Source organism: Hyperolius riggenbachi, chromosome 1 (assembly GCF_040937935.1).
Source record: "Hyperolius riggenbachi isolate aHypRig1 chromosome 1, aHypRig1.pri, whole genome shotgun sequence".
Taxonomy (NCBI): Eukaryota; Metazoa; Chordata; class Amphibia; order Anura; family Hyperoliidae; genus Hyperolius; species Hyperolius riggenbachi.
In genome coordinates this window covers 484,417,291-484,432,871 of record NC_090646.1, presented here as the reverse complement: position 1 = coordinate 484,432,871, position 15,581 = coordinate 484,417,291, and the positions used below count along the sequence as shown (strand labels likewise).

Genomic DNA, 15,581 nt, shown 5'->3' with positions numbered 1-15,581 from the left:
AATAGTATATGGTGGGCTTTAGAGTCTTTTTTCTTTATTTTTTTTATTGTCCATCTATTGTGTGCAAAGAAAACACCAAGTGACTGGTACCGGCTGCCATAGTAACTTTTCTCAATCGATATTATCAAAATTACTTTATGTATTTGACTAAAACAGCTTCATTAGATTAAATTTTGTTTTCTATTTGTTTGATTTCCTACATCCGAGATGAGGAATATTTGAGTTTGAATGTTTTGCTTTGACTTTTGCCGTTTACGTCTTAATATACTGCAAAGTACTTTTACTGGTAATCGGCTTGTGCTGGATTGAGGCACAGAGAAAGCATAAAATAATTTTGGCTCAACAGGTTGTCTTTGTTTCAAATTTAATGCACAAAAAACACCAACTCTTTATGCTCATTGTAACAAAAACATGAGTATTAGAAGCTTTACCATGAAATTTGGTGATATTTTTACTGACGTAGAATTCGGAGGAGATGTGAGCTACTTGGCACGTGTACACCATCCCTTCAGCCCAGTTTTCTTGTAGGATGGAGAGCTGACTGACGTATGTGCAGTGTTGCTTCTCTTGGTCACAGCTCACAGCTTTTGTGTCTGGAATATCCTCTTTGTGGATGCTGTTATTCCACCACCAGGTCACAAATACATCTTCTGGATAAAATCCTTTCACCAGACACATCAATGTCATCTGCTTCTCTTCTATGTCTCCATCAGTAACAGGTGGAAGTATGTATACTCTTGGGCTTTTCATTACATTTGATTCTGCAGAAAAAGAAAATTCATATTTGTATGCAGTTCTGTTGTCAATCAAGATAACTTCAGGATTTCCCATCGACAGATTCTAACCAAACTTTACTATTGTGTACACAGCACTATCCTGCTAAGCAAATAAAAATAGCAAGTACTGAGTCTAGCAAGTACAAATTATTACAGCTCAAAAATATTAAAAAACATAAAATGTTTGCGAAAAAGAGGCAATGTCACTAACTGGTTAAAGCTGCAGTATTACACTAATACTTTCAACACTAAACACTGTATAGAGTGCATAAAACTGATTTTTTATCATACCGTAAGAATATAATATATCTAACTACACTAAGGAAACAATAAAATATTTGCTAACCTATTGGACCGAATTGTGCCATTTAGGACTTTTAGGACTTTTTTTTACCTCCTTCATTTTGGATCTCAATCATTCTTCTACAGAATACTCAGATACCTCATGGCGACCCAGAACCACTAGTAAAGTAAACGAGACTGAAATGCCCTCCTGCCAAAAAGTGTATTCCTGTAACACCCATAAGAGCTGGCAGTAGAGTTGAGTGGTGGCAGGAGCCACTGTAGATTAAAAAAAGGATGATTTTGCCTTCTCAAAACAGGTGTTAGTTGTATCACTATCCACCAGCAGGTGGATGTGTGCCTCAGTGATGCATCATGGGAATCACAGTTGCTCACTTAAAGCTGAACTACTGATTCAACTCTGCTGGCAGGGCATATGGGTGTTACAGGAATATACTGTTTTGTCTACTCTGTGCCGACTATTATTTTACACTACCTGGTGCCACATGCTAAGCTTTGTGGGGCAGGAGTGCATGCACCCTCTCACCGAATGCAGGTACCACATCTCACCAGCGCCAAGGCCAATCACAGCAGGGCGGGGCAGGAGGGGGTGGGGCAGATGGACACAGAACTGTGGCCAATTGGGGCAGGGCAGAAAGGGGTATGTGCAAGACAGAAGAACTTAGCAACACACAGCCGATGGCTTGAAAATGATCATTATAGATGTTTATGGTGCTAGGAATTTCTATAGAGGGACTATTCCCATAATGGCTGTGAGTTATCAAGGCTAAAATATATCTAAATAAAGTACCTTCAAATGGACAGCTTTGATTGTACTTCAGTTATAATACGTGAAAGAGATACCCAGATGTTTATAAATACAGGAAATCAATTTACTCCAGCCAAGAGTCTAGGTTTTAAACACTCATGCAGATTTTATATGTTTGCCACACACTGATTATAGGGTCAGAAGCCAGTGAAATTGGCTCCTGACCTGCTCACGGAGCTTTGTTTTCATAGTGACAGCAGAGTGGGTGGGCTGCAGTGACGTGAGAGCAGCGCGATTGGTGGTAGCGGTGGCACAGTGGTTGAAATCTAAGCCCTGGCAGGGATAATAGGTTCCAAACAGGCCATTGATTTCAGTTAGCCTGGTCCGGAAGTGGTTAAAGACTACATTTCATTTTTTTAAAGGGGTACTTCTTGCATTCTCTTCACATTGTTGATAAGGCCCAGCTTGCTACTAACCCTGTTTTGAGCCACCTGAAGCATATAAAAAAAAAGTAATCTATGGTGTGGTGGTCTTTTTCTAAGTCTATTGTATATTTGTATAACATCACATACTGAAGCACAGCCTGCTATAAAATTATTATTGGGCTATACAAGCACAGTAAGTACATAGTAAACATTACAATTCTGAACAAATAATTGTCGATAATAGTTCAGATAGCTGCTCACTTGTGATATTGTCAAGCTCCTGGGATTGGTTCAGCTTGCAGAAAAGAGAAGAGATTGTTTTCCACTCTGCCAAAGGGATCCATATTGTGCTTTCAACCCACGTCATATTTTTATGTGAAATCTCTTGTGTTGTTGTGTTCCAGGGTGCTGGTTTCTCTGTACCATTTACAGACCAGCTCAAGGCACTACTAGTTACGTTAATGCCACATCTGACTTCCGCAGTCTTGGAGAGAAGGATTTCCTTCAAGGATGGTTTCACCATGTAATGTTCAGGAGTCCCAGGTGAGTTTACTGAAAAATAAATTACATTTGAATTTATTCTTAAACTAAATAAGCAGCACGACTATATAATAAAATGTAAATGCATTTACCTGTTGTGTTGAGTTTAATGTATCTTCTAAAAAGTTTAATGTATCTTCTAATGTAGTCACTAGAGGATTATGGGATAGCAAGCCAGGACATACTAATGTCTTATAAATGTTGCTGACATTGGTGAAATGTGGCAGCTCGTGTTCTTATTGCAGTACCATATTAGAACGTGATTTATACCCTATGCTAGACTGAGCAGCAAGATGCTCTGAAGTTGGCTGTAGTCCTGTTTCCAATTCATAAAGTCAGTGTTATTATAATTAATTTAAATTAATATCTACCGGTATTTATTTTGGCGGCTGGATAGTGTACTGATTAAGGGCTCTGCCTCTGTCACAGGAGACCTGGGTTCAAATGTCAGCTCTTCCTGATCAGTAAGCCAGCACCTATTCAGTAGGAGACCTTAGGCAAGGCTCCCTAACACTGCTACTGCCTATAGAGCAGGTCCTAGTGGCTGCAGCTCTGGCGCTTTGAGTCCCCCAGAGAAAAGCATGAAATAAATGTTATTTGTCTTGTCTTTTCTAATATTCACATAAGATTAGGAAATCCATGAAGGCCCAAAGCCACTAGACAATATTAATATTATTATAATATAATTAATAAAGGCATTGAACTGATTGCAAATCTATTAATTTGATTGGTAAGGTGCAAATTAATGATGAAAAATTGATAGCGTGAGTTGTATAAATTGTTTAAAAAGAGAGAGTCCCTGTTTTACAATTAAAAATAATACAATAACAAAATAAGAACACTGGCAAGAGCTACAGTACAACAGAACAGTTATAAAAAAAAAGGATAGCATGTTGGACATAATTTTTGTATTTTATTTAGATAAACAATACACGAGTCCATTGGACTCTTGGATGAAAGAGCTTAAAGTTCTATGATATTTACTAGTTACCATAAGGTAAATTGTACTTGCTATAAATGTACTAGTTTGCAGACTGCACTGGATTTGGTTTTCCTAAGTAATCAGGCAAAAGTTTTGGATGTTGCCCTGGGGAGAGCATAGAATGACATGAGCTCATCCGATTGTCTTAGTTTAAAATTTAATGCATAAAGACACAAGTCAGTTTTATACAAACATTTACATTTAAAGAGAACCCGAGGTGTGTTTAAAGAATGTTATCTGCATACAGAGGCTGGATCTGCCTATACAGCCCAGCCTCTGTTGCTATCCCAAACCCCACTAAGGTCCCCCTGCACTCTTAATCCCTCATAAATCACAGCCATGCTGTGAGGCTGTGTTTACATCTGTAGTGTCAGTCTCAGCTGCTCCCCCGCCTCCTGCATAGCTCCGGTCCCTGCCCCCGTCCCTTCCCTCCAATCAGCAGGGAGGGAAGGGATGCAGGCGGGGACTGGAGTTCTGCAGGAGGCGGGGAGAGCAGCAGACTGACACTATAGAGATAAACACAGCCAGCTCTGACAAGCTGTTTGTCAGCAGCGTGGCTGTGATTTATGAGGGATTGCAGAGTGCAGGGGGACCTTAGGGGGGTTTGGGATAGCAACAGAGGCTGGGCTGTATAGGCAGATCCAGCCTATGTATGCAGATAATATTCTTCAAACCCACCTCGGGTTCTCTTTAAGGTGGCCATACACCATACTTTTTTCTCTTTAGATCTTTTACATTTAATATTTTTTTTTTAATAGACATTAGCGTATATAATTTGCCTGAACTTAACAAACTGACTTCACAGCCATGCTCCTTTGTCCCTGGGAATTGGTTATGCATCATTATCAAGGAAACTGAAAAAAAAAAGGAACAAGGACACTCAATTTTCTTGCTTGAATGTATTGTTTGAAAAATATAAAACCAATCCACCATACACTATTAATTTGTTTGTAAAAACTGATCAAAAGTTTATTAAAAAATAAACATTTAATTTTTTATACAATCATTTTATTAAATAAAACTGGGAAAATTGAATGTTTTTGTTGAATTGTGTATGGCTCCCTTGATACAATCTTTATTAGGGGTATGAGTGTAAGGTGGCTTTACCATTCAAATCACCGGTGTTTTTAGTGTAGTAGGATTCCGAGGAGATGTGAGCCACTTGACACACATATTTCATTCCTGTATCCCAGTCTTCTTTTAGGATGGACAGCTGGCTGACAAATGAACAGAGATGTTGCGTATGGTTACAGGTAGCAGGTGGGTCCAGAACATCCTCTGTAATGTTATTGTATGCCCAGGTCACAAAAATATCTTCTGGATAAAATCCATCCACCAGACACAGCAAAGTCATCCTCTTCCCTTCAGTGTCATTGTCAATGACAGGTGGGGGTATACGTATTTTGGGGCATTTCATCACATTGGATTCTGAAAACAAAACAAAAATGGATTAATAATATATTATAAATAGCTGTAAAAAACTAGTGGACCTAAGCTCAATACAATAACGGGCTCTAGGTCACCCTCACAACCCACCCCCACCCGTCACTGCCGCCGGCTGCATGTCCCTAGGCATGCATGCACGCGTGCATCTGCACATGCACACCGCGCCTGCACACACCCGCCCCCTGGCCCTTTCCTCCTCCTGCTCTTAAGTCCACCCGCATGCCGCGCATGCATGGTATGCAACAGCACAGAGACGGACACGCAGGAGGAGGACACAGCCACACAGAAATTTTATTAGGTAGGATATTGTTATACACTTATGCAATTATCAAAAGTAGCCTTAAAGCCAGGATCATCAGCTGTTTCAGTGCTTCAAATACTAAATCTATTGTAAATGCTGCTGGCAATCCTACCTAATAAAACCCCTGTGTCTCTCTGTCCCATGTCCGTGTGTGAGTGTTTTTGCGCTCTGCACATGTGCAGCAATGCAGAGACACTGAGGGGGAGTGACGCGCGGCTTGCAGGGGAGGGAGGTCCAAGGGGCGGGCGTGCGCGTGCCGGGAGCATACGCGGTGACAGACCTAAAGCCCGTTTTGAAACGGGCTTAGGTCGGCTAGTAATATATAGTATCAAAATCTGAGAGGGAAAAAATAATAAAAAATGAAAATAACATATACAAAGATGAAAATAACATATATACAATATACAACCACAATAAATAAATGGCTTTTGTCAAAATACAAGACAAATAATTCTAGGAGATGGTGCATATAGCAACTTACTTGTAATATTGTGAAGAAACTGGTATTTATTTAGTTTGCAGGAAAGAGTCGATATTGGTCTCCATTCTGCCAATGGGATCGTTATGCGATTCTCAGTAAATATCATACTCTTATTTGAAATCTTAGTTATATTTATTTTCCATGATGTAGGTTCTTCTGTCCCATTCACAGACCAGCTCAGGACACTGTCTGTAGTATTAATTCCACATCTGACTTCTGCAGCCTTAGAGTGAAACATTTGCTTGAATGATGGTACCTCAATGTAATGTTCAGGGGTGTATACTGAAAAATGAAATGCATGAATTGAACTTGGCTTAATTGTATGAAATTAAATACACAAGATGGTTATTTAATTGCATGCAAATGTATTTACCTGGATTATGGGGTTCAAACCAAATGTTTCTTTTAATGTAGCCACTAGATGATATATGAGCAACAAGACAGGAGTAATTTGTACCGAATAACCACTCATTCTTCAGGATGGGCAAGTGACTAGTAAATGAGCAGATCTTTTTCACATAGTTGCACTTAACTAAGCTGGAGTCGGGAACATCATGCATGATGGATGAATGATTAACCTCCCAGGTCACGACGAGGTCTTCGGGATAAAAGTCCTGTACCACACATACCAGAGTCAGAGCGTCTTCAACCTTTACGCTGTTTGGGTCTGGAGGCAAGAGGTATACAACTGGAGGCTTTCCTTTTTCTTTTATTTCTTTTGAAAAAGAGAAATCAATAAATTACTTAATCAATTAATATATATATTTACATATGATCATATCATATTGACAGTACTATCCATTAGACTTATGAAACCCATAGGACACATTCAGTAACATCATTATTGCAAATCTGCCTCAAAGCCAAGTTATGGTCTTTTTTTTTAGCTTGAAACATAATATTTTTTCTGAAAGATTTGATACTAAGAAGCTGTATATGTTTGACAGTTTGCTAGTGCTATTGGTGATTAGTGGGCTGGTTCACAAAACATATTTTATGATTTTTCTCTCCTTGTCCCCATTCAATTAACTTTGCTCTTGAGTTTTCTCCCAGGAAAAGAAAGGCCCATAACAAATTCACTTTTTCTCCGTAGTTATCTCCTAAGATATATATTTCATCTTCCCTTTAAAATGACACAACAGAATAGGAAAGTTAGGCTACAGGTTATTATTTTATCTGTGTGCAGTCAATGAAAAGTATGCTTCCCTGTCACTGTTAACGCCTGCATTTTGCAGAAACACACTAGGACGCGGAAACACCGTTGAACCACACCGGCCGCACTATGGGCTTGATTCACTATTGTGTGATAACTGCTATCACAGCAGTTATCACCCGAGCGGCGTTACTTCCCGTGATAAACAAAGGTTTGCGCATATTCACGTGCGCTTTTTGCGTGAAAAGCGAAACTTTGCTTGTCACACGAAGTACCGACGTTTGCACGCAAACCTTTGTGCGCGGGGGCTCGCTTGATAACTGCTGTGATAGCAGTTATCACACAATAGTGAATCAAGCCCTATGAACGTTGCACAGGTGTTGCATTGCGGTGCAATGTTCCATGTTACAAATTATGGGACCATTACGTTGCACTGCAACACACCACTGTGAATGTAGCCTCTCTTGTAAGTTTACTCCTTGGAGTAAATTATTTATCTACTTTTTAAAATAACTTTTTAGCACTTTGCAATTGACAAAGTACCAAAAAGCTTGCGAAAAAAGTACTATCAAAATTATTTTGAGTAATTTCTTGCTTCCTGGTGGCTTAAAGCACGCGCAAGGTCAGGACATGAAATTTTAAAAAAACTATGCTACCTGATCTGGGGGCTGTGTGAATCTGGTAGCCCCAACCCCCCGCCGCCTGCCACTCCTGTGCCCTGTAGTCTTCCAGTTTCATTTTCGTGACCCCTGGGGTCACAACGCTGGAAGATCTGCTCTCAAAGAGCAGAGTGCAGGGAGGCGGGAGAGCTGCAGGGATGGAAGCCAGACAGAGAGAGAGAGAGCTGCCCAGTGGCCTGCAGGAACACCCCTAGTGGGCGTTTTGAGCAGGGAATCCCTCTCCTCCCATTACCCTCCGGAATTGCGACAATCATTGTTGCTAATTTCGGAGGTTATTATAGCACGGTGAGGGGGCAGAGAGCGGCGCAGGGGGGACTCAGAGGCATGTCCTACAGCAGGGAACATGCCTCCGTGTCCCATCTGCCCCCTCCCACCCTCCTGACGCACTGCCTTGGGTTCACTTCAAAAGGCATTTCATTGACAAGGGGCCATATGCAATTCACTTTTTCACCTAAGTTTTCTCCAAGGAGATAATTTTAATCTTCTCTTTAAAGTAACTTTTCAGCATTTTACAATTGAAAAGTACCCAAAAGTGTGTGAAAAAGGAGCATTAAATTTATTTCGAGTATTTTCTTGCTTGCTGGTGGCTTAAAAGGCATTTTATGACAAGTTGTGAAAATATCACCTAGGAGAAAACTCAGGGGAAAAAGTGAATTGCATATGGCCCAAGGTGTGAAAATATCTCCTACGTTTTCTCCTAGCAGAACATTATTCATTTTCTGTTCAAATTAACTTTACAGCACTTCAAAAAGTACCAAAAAGTAGGTGAAAAAATGTTAAAATTATTCAGATTAATTTCTTCATTGACAAGGTGTGAAAAAATCCCCCAAGAGAAAACTCAGGAAAAAAATTATTTTTCAATCAACTTCTTCTCCTGTCCTGAGTTTTCTCCTGGGTGAAATTTTCATATCAGTAAATTTTCACATGCTTTTTAATACTTTATAAATGAAAAGTGCTGAAAAAGTTATTTTTAAAAAGATGTAAAATTGTGTCTTAGGAGAAAACCCAGGAGACAAAAACTAATTGAATAAATGCCCTTATTTGTTTCTATCATGAATTATCACTCTGTGTCCCATATGCAATTAACTTTTTCTCATGAGTTTTCTCCTAGGTGATATTTTTACATTTGTCAATAAAATGTATGCATCCGAGCAATGTTCACCTCCCATTCATTAGCCTATAACTTTATCACTACTTATCAGAATGAACTGATCTATATCTTGTTTTTTCCGCCACCAATTAGGCTTTCTTTGGGTGGTACATTTTGCTAAGAGCCACTTTACTGTAAATGCATTTTAACAGGAAGAATAAGAGAAAAACGGAAAAAAATCATTATTTCTCAGTTTTCAGCCATTATAGTTTTAAAATAATACATGCCTTCACAATTAAAACTCACGTAATGTATTTGCCCATATGTCCCGGTTATTACACCGTTAAAATTATGTCCCTATAACCATGTATGGCGACAATATTTTATTTGGAAATAAAGGTGCATTTTTTCCGTTTTGCATCGATCACTATTTACAAGTTTAAAATAAAAAAAGTATAGAAATATTTCATCTTTACATTGATATTTAAAAAGTTTAGACCCTTAGGTAAATATTTACATGTTTTTTTTTTATTATTGTAATGTTTTTTTTTATATTAAACATTTTATTTGGGTATTTTTTTGGGAGGGTGGGATGTAAACAGAACTTTTATAATGTAAATGTGTGTTAAGGTTTTTTTTTTTTACTTTTAGTTGTAGTTTTACTTTTTGGCCACAAGATGGCGGCCATGAGTTTGTTTACATGACGTCACTCTAAGCGTAACATACGCTTAGAGGGACGTATGGGGGACGCAACAGCCAGAAAAAGCGGAGCTTCTGAGAGAAGCTGTCGCTTTTTCTGCGGGGGAGAGGAATCATTGATCAGGCACCATAGCCCAATTCACTGATTTGTGGGCTAACGATCCGAGGCCGGGAGCGCGCGTGCACGCGCACGATCGGCCGCGGGAGCACGCAGACGCGCACATGGCCTCCTGGGCGTAGCTAGTACGTCCAGGAGGCCAAAGTAGTTAACTTTAAAAAATGGCTGAGAAATAATGAATTTTTTCCGTTTTTCTCTTATTCTTCCTGTTAAAATGCATTTACAGTAAAGTGGCTCTTAGCAAAATGTACCACCCAAAGAAAGCCTAATTGGTGGCGGAAAAAACAAGATATAGATCAGTTTATTCTGATAAGTAGTGATAAAGTTATAGGCTAATGAATGGGAGGTGAACATTGCTCGGATGCATAAAGTGAAAACGACTGAAGGCTGAAGTGGTTAAGCCAACAGAAAGGAAGTAAATGCTCAAAATAATTGTATTAGTCCTTTTTCACTTACTTTTTGGTATTTTTTAGGTGAAAAGTGGTGGAAAGGTATTTTAAAGTGGACCCAAATTAAAAATACAAGATTTCAGAAATACAATCTATTTTCTAAATTATAATAATAAATAGCAGCCTTTTTTCAGCTGCATGATGACAAATATAAAATATTTTACATTTATTGGAGAAACCCCTCTCCTCCTTTCAAATTGCCGGGACAGGATCCAGCAAACTGGTGGAGTACATGGTGTCCAGCAAAAGAGGAATTGATAATGACTGCCCCCTGTATAACCCTAGTTATGAAAAGAGAAGGGTGAAAAGCATGCACTGAAATACTTATAGGCTTGAAGGAGTGTTTATTTATCTTTGTATGTGTCAGAGTGGTGCAACTAAATATTTTGAATAAAAATAATGTTTGGTTTGGGTCCACTTTAATTTGAAGTTGAAATAGTATCTCCTAGGAGAAAACTCAGATGAAAAAGTGAATTGCATATGGCCCTGTCTGGTGAAAAACAAGTAAGGCGATATAATGCATAAGATAAGTTTCGTGACTCAATCCCTACAACATTTATAGACATATAAGTTATGTGTATTAAGGCATTAAGTTAGTGGAAAAGCTTCCATAGGTCAAAGAAAACCAATCTGTAGATGGCAACTTACTGTTATCCTGAATAATCATCATCTTTCTTTCCACTGCAGGGACAGGTGGATTCAGTTTGCAGGAGAGACTTGAGACCGTTTTCCATTCTTCCAAGGTGACGGGCAACTTGCTTTGATACCAGATATTGTTGTTAACAGTGACAGTGTCACTAGTGACCTTACTTTTCTTTTCCTTGCCATTAAGCATCCATGTAATACTAACATAGGGAATGTTAGTGCTACAGATAGCACTGGCGTTTTTTGAAAGAATGAGATCTTTGAACGATGGCTTCAATATGTGCCCATCAGGCCGAGGAGAGAAATAATCTGGAAATAAAATGGTGGAGTGACATACAGGCTTCATAGTACCATTGCGCGCAGAAAAATATTTTCACAGTTACATATTATCCCAGTTCCCATATTATCCCAGCTACATATTACCCAGTTCTATAATTTCTGTCATTGTATTTTATGCAATAATAACAGCAAGGTTCTTACGCAGAGCAGGGGGTCCTTCTCTGCTTACTGCTGGGGCAGTCACATGTTCTGTTTCAGGTGTAGATGATGCCACATCTTATTCATAGATCATGCATGCACTTATAAATACATGAGCATTATTTCTATTATGTATGGGAATTTGAAAATGGCCTTTTTTTAATTGGCACAGAAACTTAAGAAATATAATGAAAAAAATGTAAAGTCCATATCAGGAAATTATATGTGCTTGTTGTGCCAGATTGCATTGCCTTTGGTGTCTTTAGTGTGTGGTTATTATTATTATTTGACTGCCATTTATGTTCTTATATATTTATCTAGTTTGGAGTAATTTGATAGTATTTGCACTTTATTCACTATCCCAAATGCACCTACAGTATATACTATATACATATGTATGCACACCTTTATTTATTAGTAGTGAACTTTCTGTGTGATATGAGGACAGATTTGTTTTCTTATTAACTTACTGTCATTATGTTGAGATTTCTTATGAGGAGCATCTTGTGCTATTACACCTGGGCCCCCTATGTTATTTTATTATGGGTTTGCTCAGGTCATTATCATATTGTATTTTGATGTTTTTAAGCTTTTGTGTTGATCTGTGTATTTCAACCAACATGGCTCAATAAAACTGATATTTTTATATATCTATTCACTATATTTGGGTGAGTTCATTTTTTTAGGTCTTTATTTATTACATATCACTGGATCAAACCCTAATGCCACGTACACACATGCGACAACGATCGTTCGTTGTGAACGACGAACGAACTTTTAATTGATGAAAGAACGACCTGAGTAAAGTTAGTTTTTAAATGTGTGTAACGATCTGATCGTTAGAACGAACGTTACAGCACGTAAAGCAACTATTGCGCTTGCGCATAAAAATGAGAAGTTTCATGGAGAAATAGCGAAATGCGCATGTCAAGCCTAGTACGAATGACCGTTTCCAACGATGTACTACTTTTGCAAACGATCGTCGTTGTAAAAAATCCGCCAAGCTAGATCGTTCGGTTTTAACGACCTAGCTCGTCCGTCGTTAGACTTAATGATCGTTGGTTGCTTTTTTTTAAACGATCATCGTTTGAAACGATCGGGGAACGATCGTTTCAAACGACTAGTCGCATGTGTGTACGCACCTTTAGAAGTGTGCCCCACATGTCATAGTCTCCATTCTGTAGTATGGGTAGAGGAATTGAGTGCCACAAACAATTTATTGGTTAAGAGATGGTGGATTACAAAACAAAGCTAAAGCCAAAATAAAAAAAGACAAATATTACAAGGTTGGCGTTAGATCATATTGATAAGGGGGGGATATGATCTATATTACTTTAAATTGGTGAAACTGGACTTCAAAAACTCTTGTACAAAATAATTAGTTTAACTTAACATAGTTCTGCCTCCCCACACACTTTTTTTTAAATAAATATATATATTTATACAATTACCTATTTGTACGTGAAGAATTTTTTTACTGGAAGGTGCTGAGCAGAAAGAAGTTCTCTTCTGGTTATGCGCTTACGTAAAGAATGATAACATGTAGAACCCCCTTTTTTTTTATTACAAATATAGACGTAAAATGTGTTATATTATTATTATATATTATGGACATACTTTTTTTTTTTCTTTTACAGAAAACATGCAAACAAATTGGATAGTAAATGTCTAACACAGTAATTAGAGCTTTGACAAGTTTCTGGTATAACAGACAGATACTTCCTTCTACAAATCCTCCCCCCAATACTTTTAAGCAACTTGTGGTAAGTACAAAAATGGATGTGGCATTGTTATTTTTATTATTATTGATTTACAACATATTACATGGTTCTATACAAAGTAAGAAACAAACATCGGGAACAAAATAGTACAGACAAATGTATATATAATGTAATACAGAGTTGGTACAAAATACAGGATTAGTACAAAGGCTAAAAAGTTATATACTAGGGGAAGCCTTTAGAAGGTCCTTGAGGCTTCCTGTCTCCTTCTTCTCCCCCCTTCCACTGCAGGGACCCTTGCTACGTATTGAAATGCTATGCAGTCATTTAGGTTATTCATAAATACATAGTTGGTTTGGTTGGAAAAAGACATCTGTCAATCAAGTCCAATCAAGTCCAACCAGAATAATAATAATAATAATAATAATAATAATAATAATAATAATAATAATAATAATAATAATAATAATAATAATAATAATAATAAAAGAAAGGTATACATTAGGTACCTTTCTTTTCTGCACCCTAACATACTCTATCCCAGGTGATCCAGGGTAAAGCAAAAAAAAAATCCTTACAAGGCTTGACTTGATTAACCTTTAAGGGGAAAAAAATTCCTTTCTGACTCCAGGTGGCAGTCAGATAAAATTCAGTCTGTGATTGCATGTGTGTACAAGGTCGTTTGAACTGGGCATGTTCATGTTCAGAATTGTGCATGCCCAGTAGAAGTAAGTGCTTGTGCAAAGAGGAAAAGAGCTGTACAATAGCACCTTATTATACCAGGCATGCACAGTTCTGAACAAAAGCAACAAATGCATATCCAGTTCTGATCCGCTTGCCCATAGCCAGGAGCGTTTTTAAGCATAGGCATTACAGGCCACTGCCTGAAGCGCCACTGGTCCTGGGGGCACCATGCCCCTGATTAAGCCCCCCTGAACTTAACCCCACCCCGAACTAAGTAATTTTCCGAGTGAAGCCAAGCCCCCAGGGGTGTTTGTACCTCCTTCTGTCCCTCCTGTGCCTCCTTCTGTCTCCCTTTGTGCCACCTTCAGTCCCCTTGTGCCGCCTTTGCCCCCCTGTGCATCCAGATAATGATTAAAGTGAAATGGTGCCCTTGGCAAGCAACGCCTTTGGGACCACGTTTGATGGCCACCCAGCTTTTCAGGCAAGATTCGATGGGGGTTAGCATAAACTAGGCCCCTAGACTCTCTCCAGGCCCTAGGCACCTGCCTAAGTTGCCTTGTGGATGATCCGGCTCTGTGTGCATCCCTCAGTGTCTCTCTGTGTCCCACTGTGCCTCCTTCTCTTCCCCTTTGTGCCTCCCTCTGTCCCCTTGTCCCACTGTTGGTTCCCATCCCCCTCCTGCACTCCCCCAGTCCAGTGTGTTCAGGCAGAGTGTAGTGCAGCAGAAGCTGTGCTCTAACCTAGCTTCTGGAGTCCAGTGCTGTGCCTGTGTGACCATCCTGTCTGTTTGCAGCTCCCTCTAGTGCTGGCACCTCACTCTCCTCATGTAGCGTTTAATCACGCTACATGTGGTAGGAGATGCTGGGCACTAGGGTGAGTGGTGAGTGGACAGGCATAAACACAGGACTAGTCTCCAGCAGAGAGGTGAGAACACAGCTTCTGCTACACTATACTCTGCATTTACACACTAAAAACAAAAGATGTGCAATCTTGCGCTAACGCAGGTGAGAGGTCAAAGTGGACCGCAGACTGATCACACACTGGCAGCTCCTCAAACACTCGGCTGTGAGCGGACTACTGGAAAAGGAAGCAAAAGACAGGAGGAGCGCTCCGTAGTGTGATACCGTTTAATAAAATGAAAACTGCGCAATAAAAGATACACTTACTAGATGTGTATGAACAGTAGGCATTTAAAATTGGCATATAGCCCAGAATAAAAAGGACATCCCCTCTTGGAAGCGAAACCTGAAGCTGCAGTGGCCAGCGGCAGCAAGGATCCAGATGGTAAATGGCAGGTGTCCCTTCGGGGTGACTGTGTGCAGGTTACGTCAAGACGCGTTTCGGCGTGTCCACGCCTTCGTCAGTTAACGTACCTGCATGCACACTATGCTCCTATTTATAACAGGAGTCAAGGGAATGGCTTCCCAGAGCAAATTAAGGTTAACGAGGGTGAGAGGGTAGGGGGCGGGGTTGCAAAGTACTGCAAACAAAAACCCTATATTTTCCAGCCTCCTGACGGAAGCTCAACTCTAAATCACCAGGGCATAACGCCCTGACGGCAAATAACTGATTGATTCAACTGCAACAGTATGAAGTGTTGCAAAAAAAAAAACAAAAAACGGTGGCCCCAGCATCCCTGTAGAGCAGGCATGGGCAAACTTGGCCCTCCAGCTGTTAAGGAACTACAAGTCTCACAATGCATTGCAGGAGTCTGACAGCCACAGTCATGACTCATAAAGGCAAATGCATTGTGGGACTTGTAGTTCCGTAACAGCTGGAGGGCCAAGTTTGCCCATGCCTGCTGTAGAGGCAACGGGGGCGAGTCAACAGCGCTGATGGCAGTGGGTTGCAAAGTGCAGCAAA

At 39.6% G+C, this 15,581-nt stretch overlaps 2 protein-coding genes and 1 gene segment (V, D, J or C); all 3 read right to left on the bottom strand.

Moving 5' to 3' along the window:
- Positions 1-15,581, bottom strand: part of LOC137521936 (immunoglobulin mu heavy chain-like) — a 956,922-nt gene that overhangs the window by 173,301 nt on the left and 768,040 nt on the right. The window lies entirely within an intron of this gene.
- Positions 1-15,581, bottom strand: part of LOC137521952 (Ig alpha chain C region-like) — a 328,184-nt gene that overhangs the window by 224,818 nt on the left and 87,785 nt on the right.
- Positions 1-15,581, bottom strand: part of LOC137561934 (uncharacterized) — a 101,593-nt gene that overhangs the window by 6,294 nt on the left and 79,718 nt on the right. Inside the window, exons 12-17 of the mRNA XM_068273283.1 lie at positions 10,840-11,145; positions 6,376-6,717; positions 6,003-6,284; positions 4,882-5,202; positions 2,514-2,804; positions 432-761 (exon numbers count right to left, since the gene is read on the bottom strand). Of these exons, the coding sequence (XP_068129384.1) occupies positions 432-761; positions 2,514-2,804; positions 4,882-5,202; positions 6,003-6,284; positions 6,376-6,717; positions 10,840-11,145 (1,872 nt within the window). The remainder of the gene's footprint in view (positions 1-431; positions 762-2,513; positions 2,805-4,881; positions 5,203-6,002; positions 6,285-6,375; positions 6,718-10,839; positions 11,146-15,581) is intronic.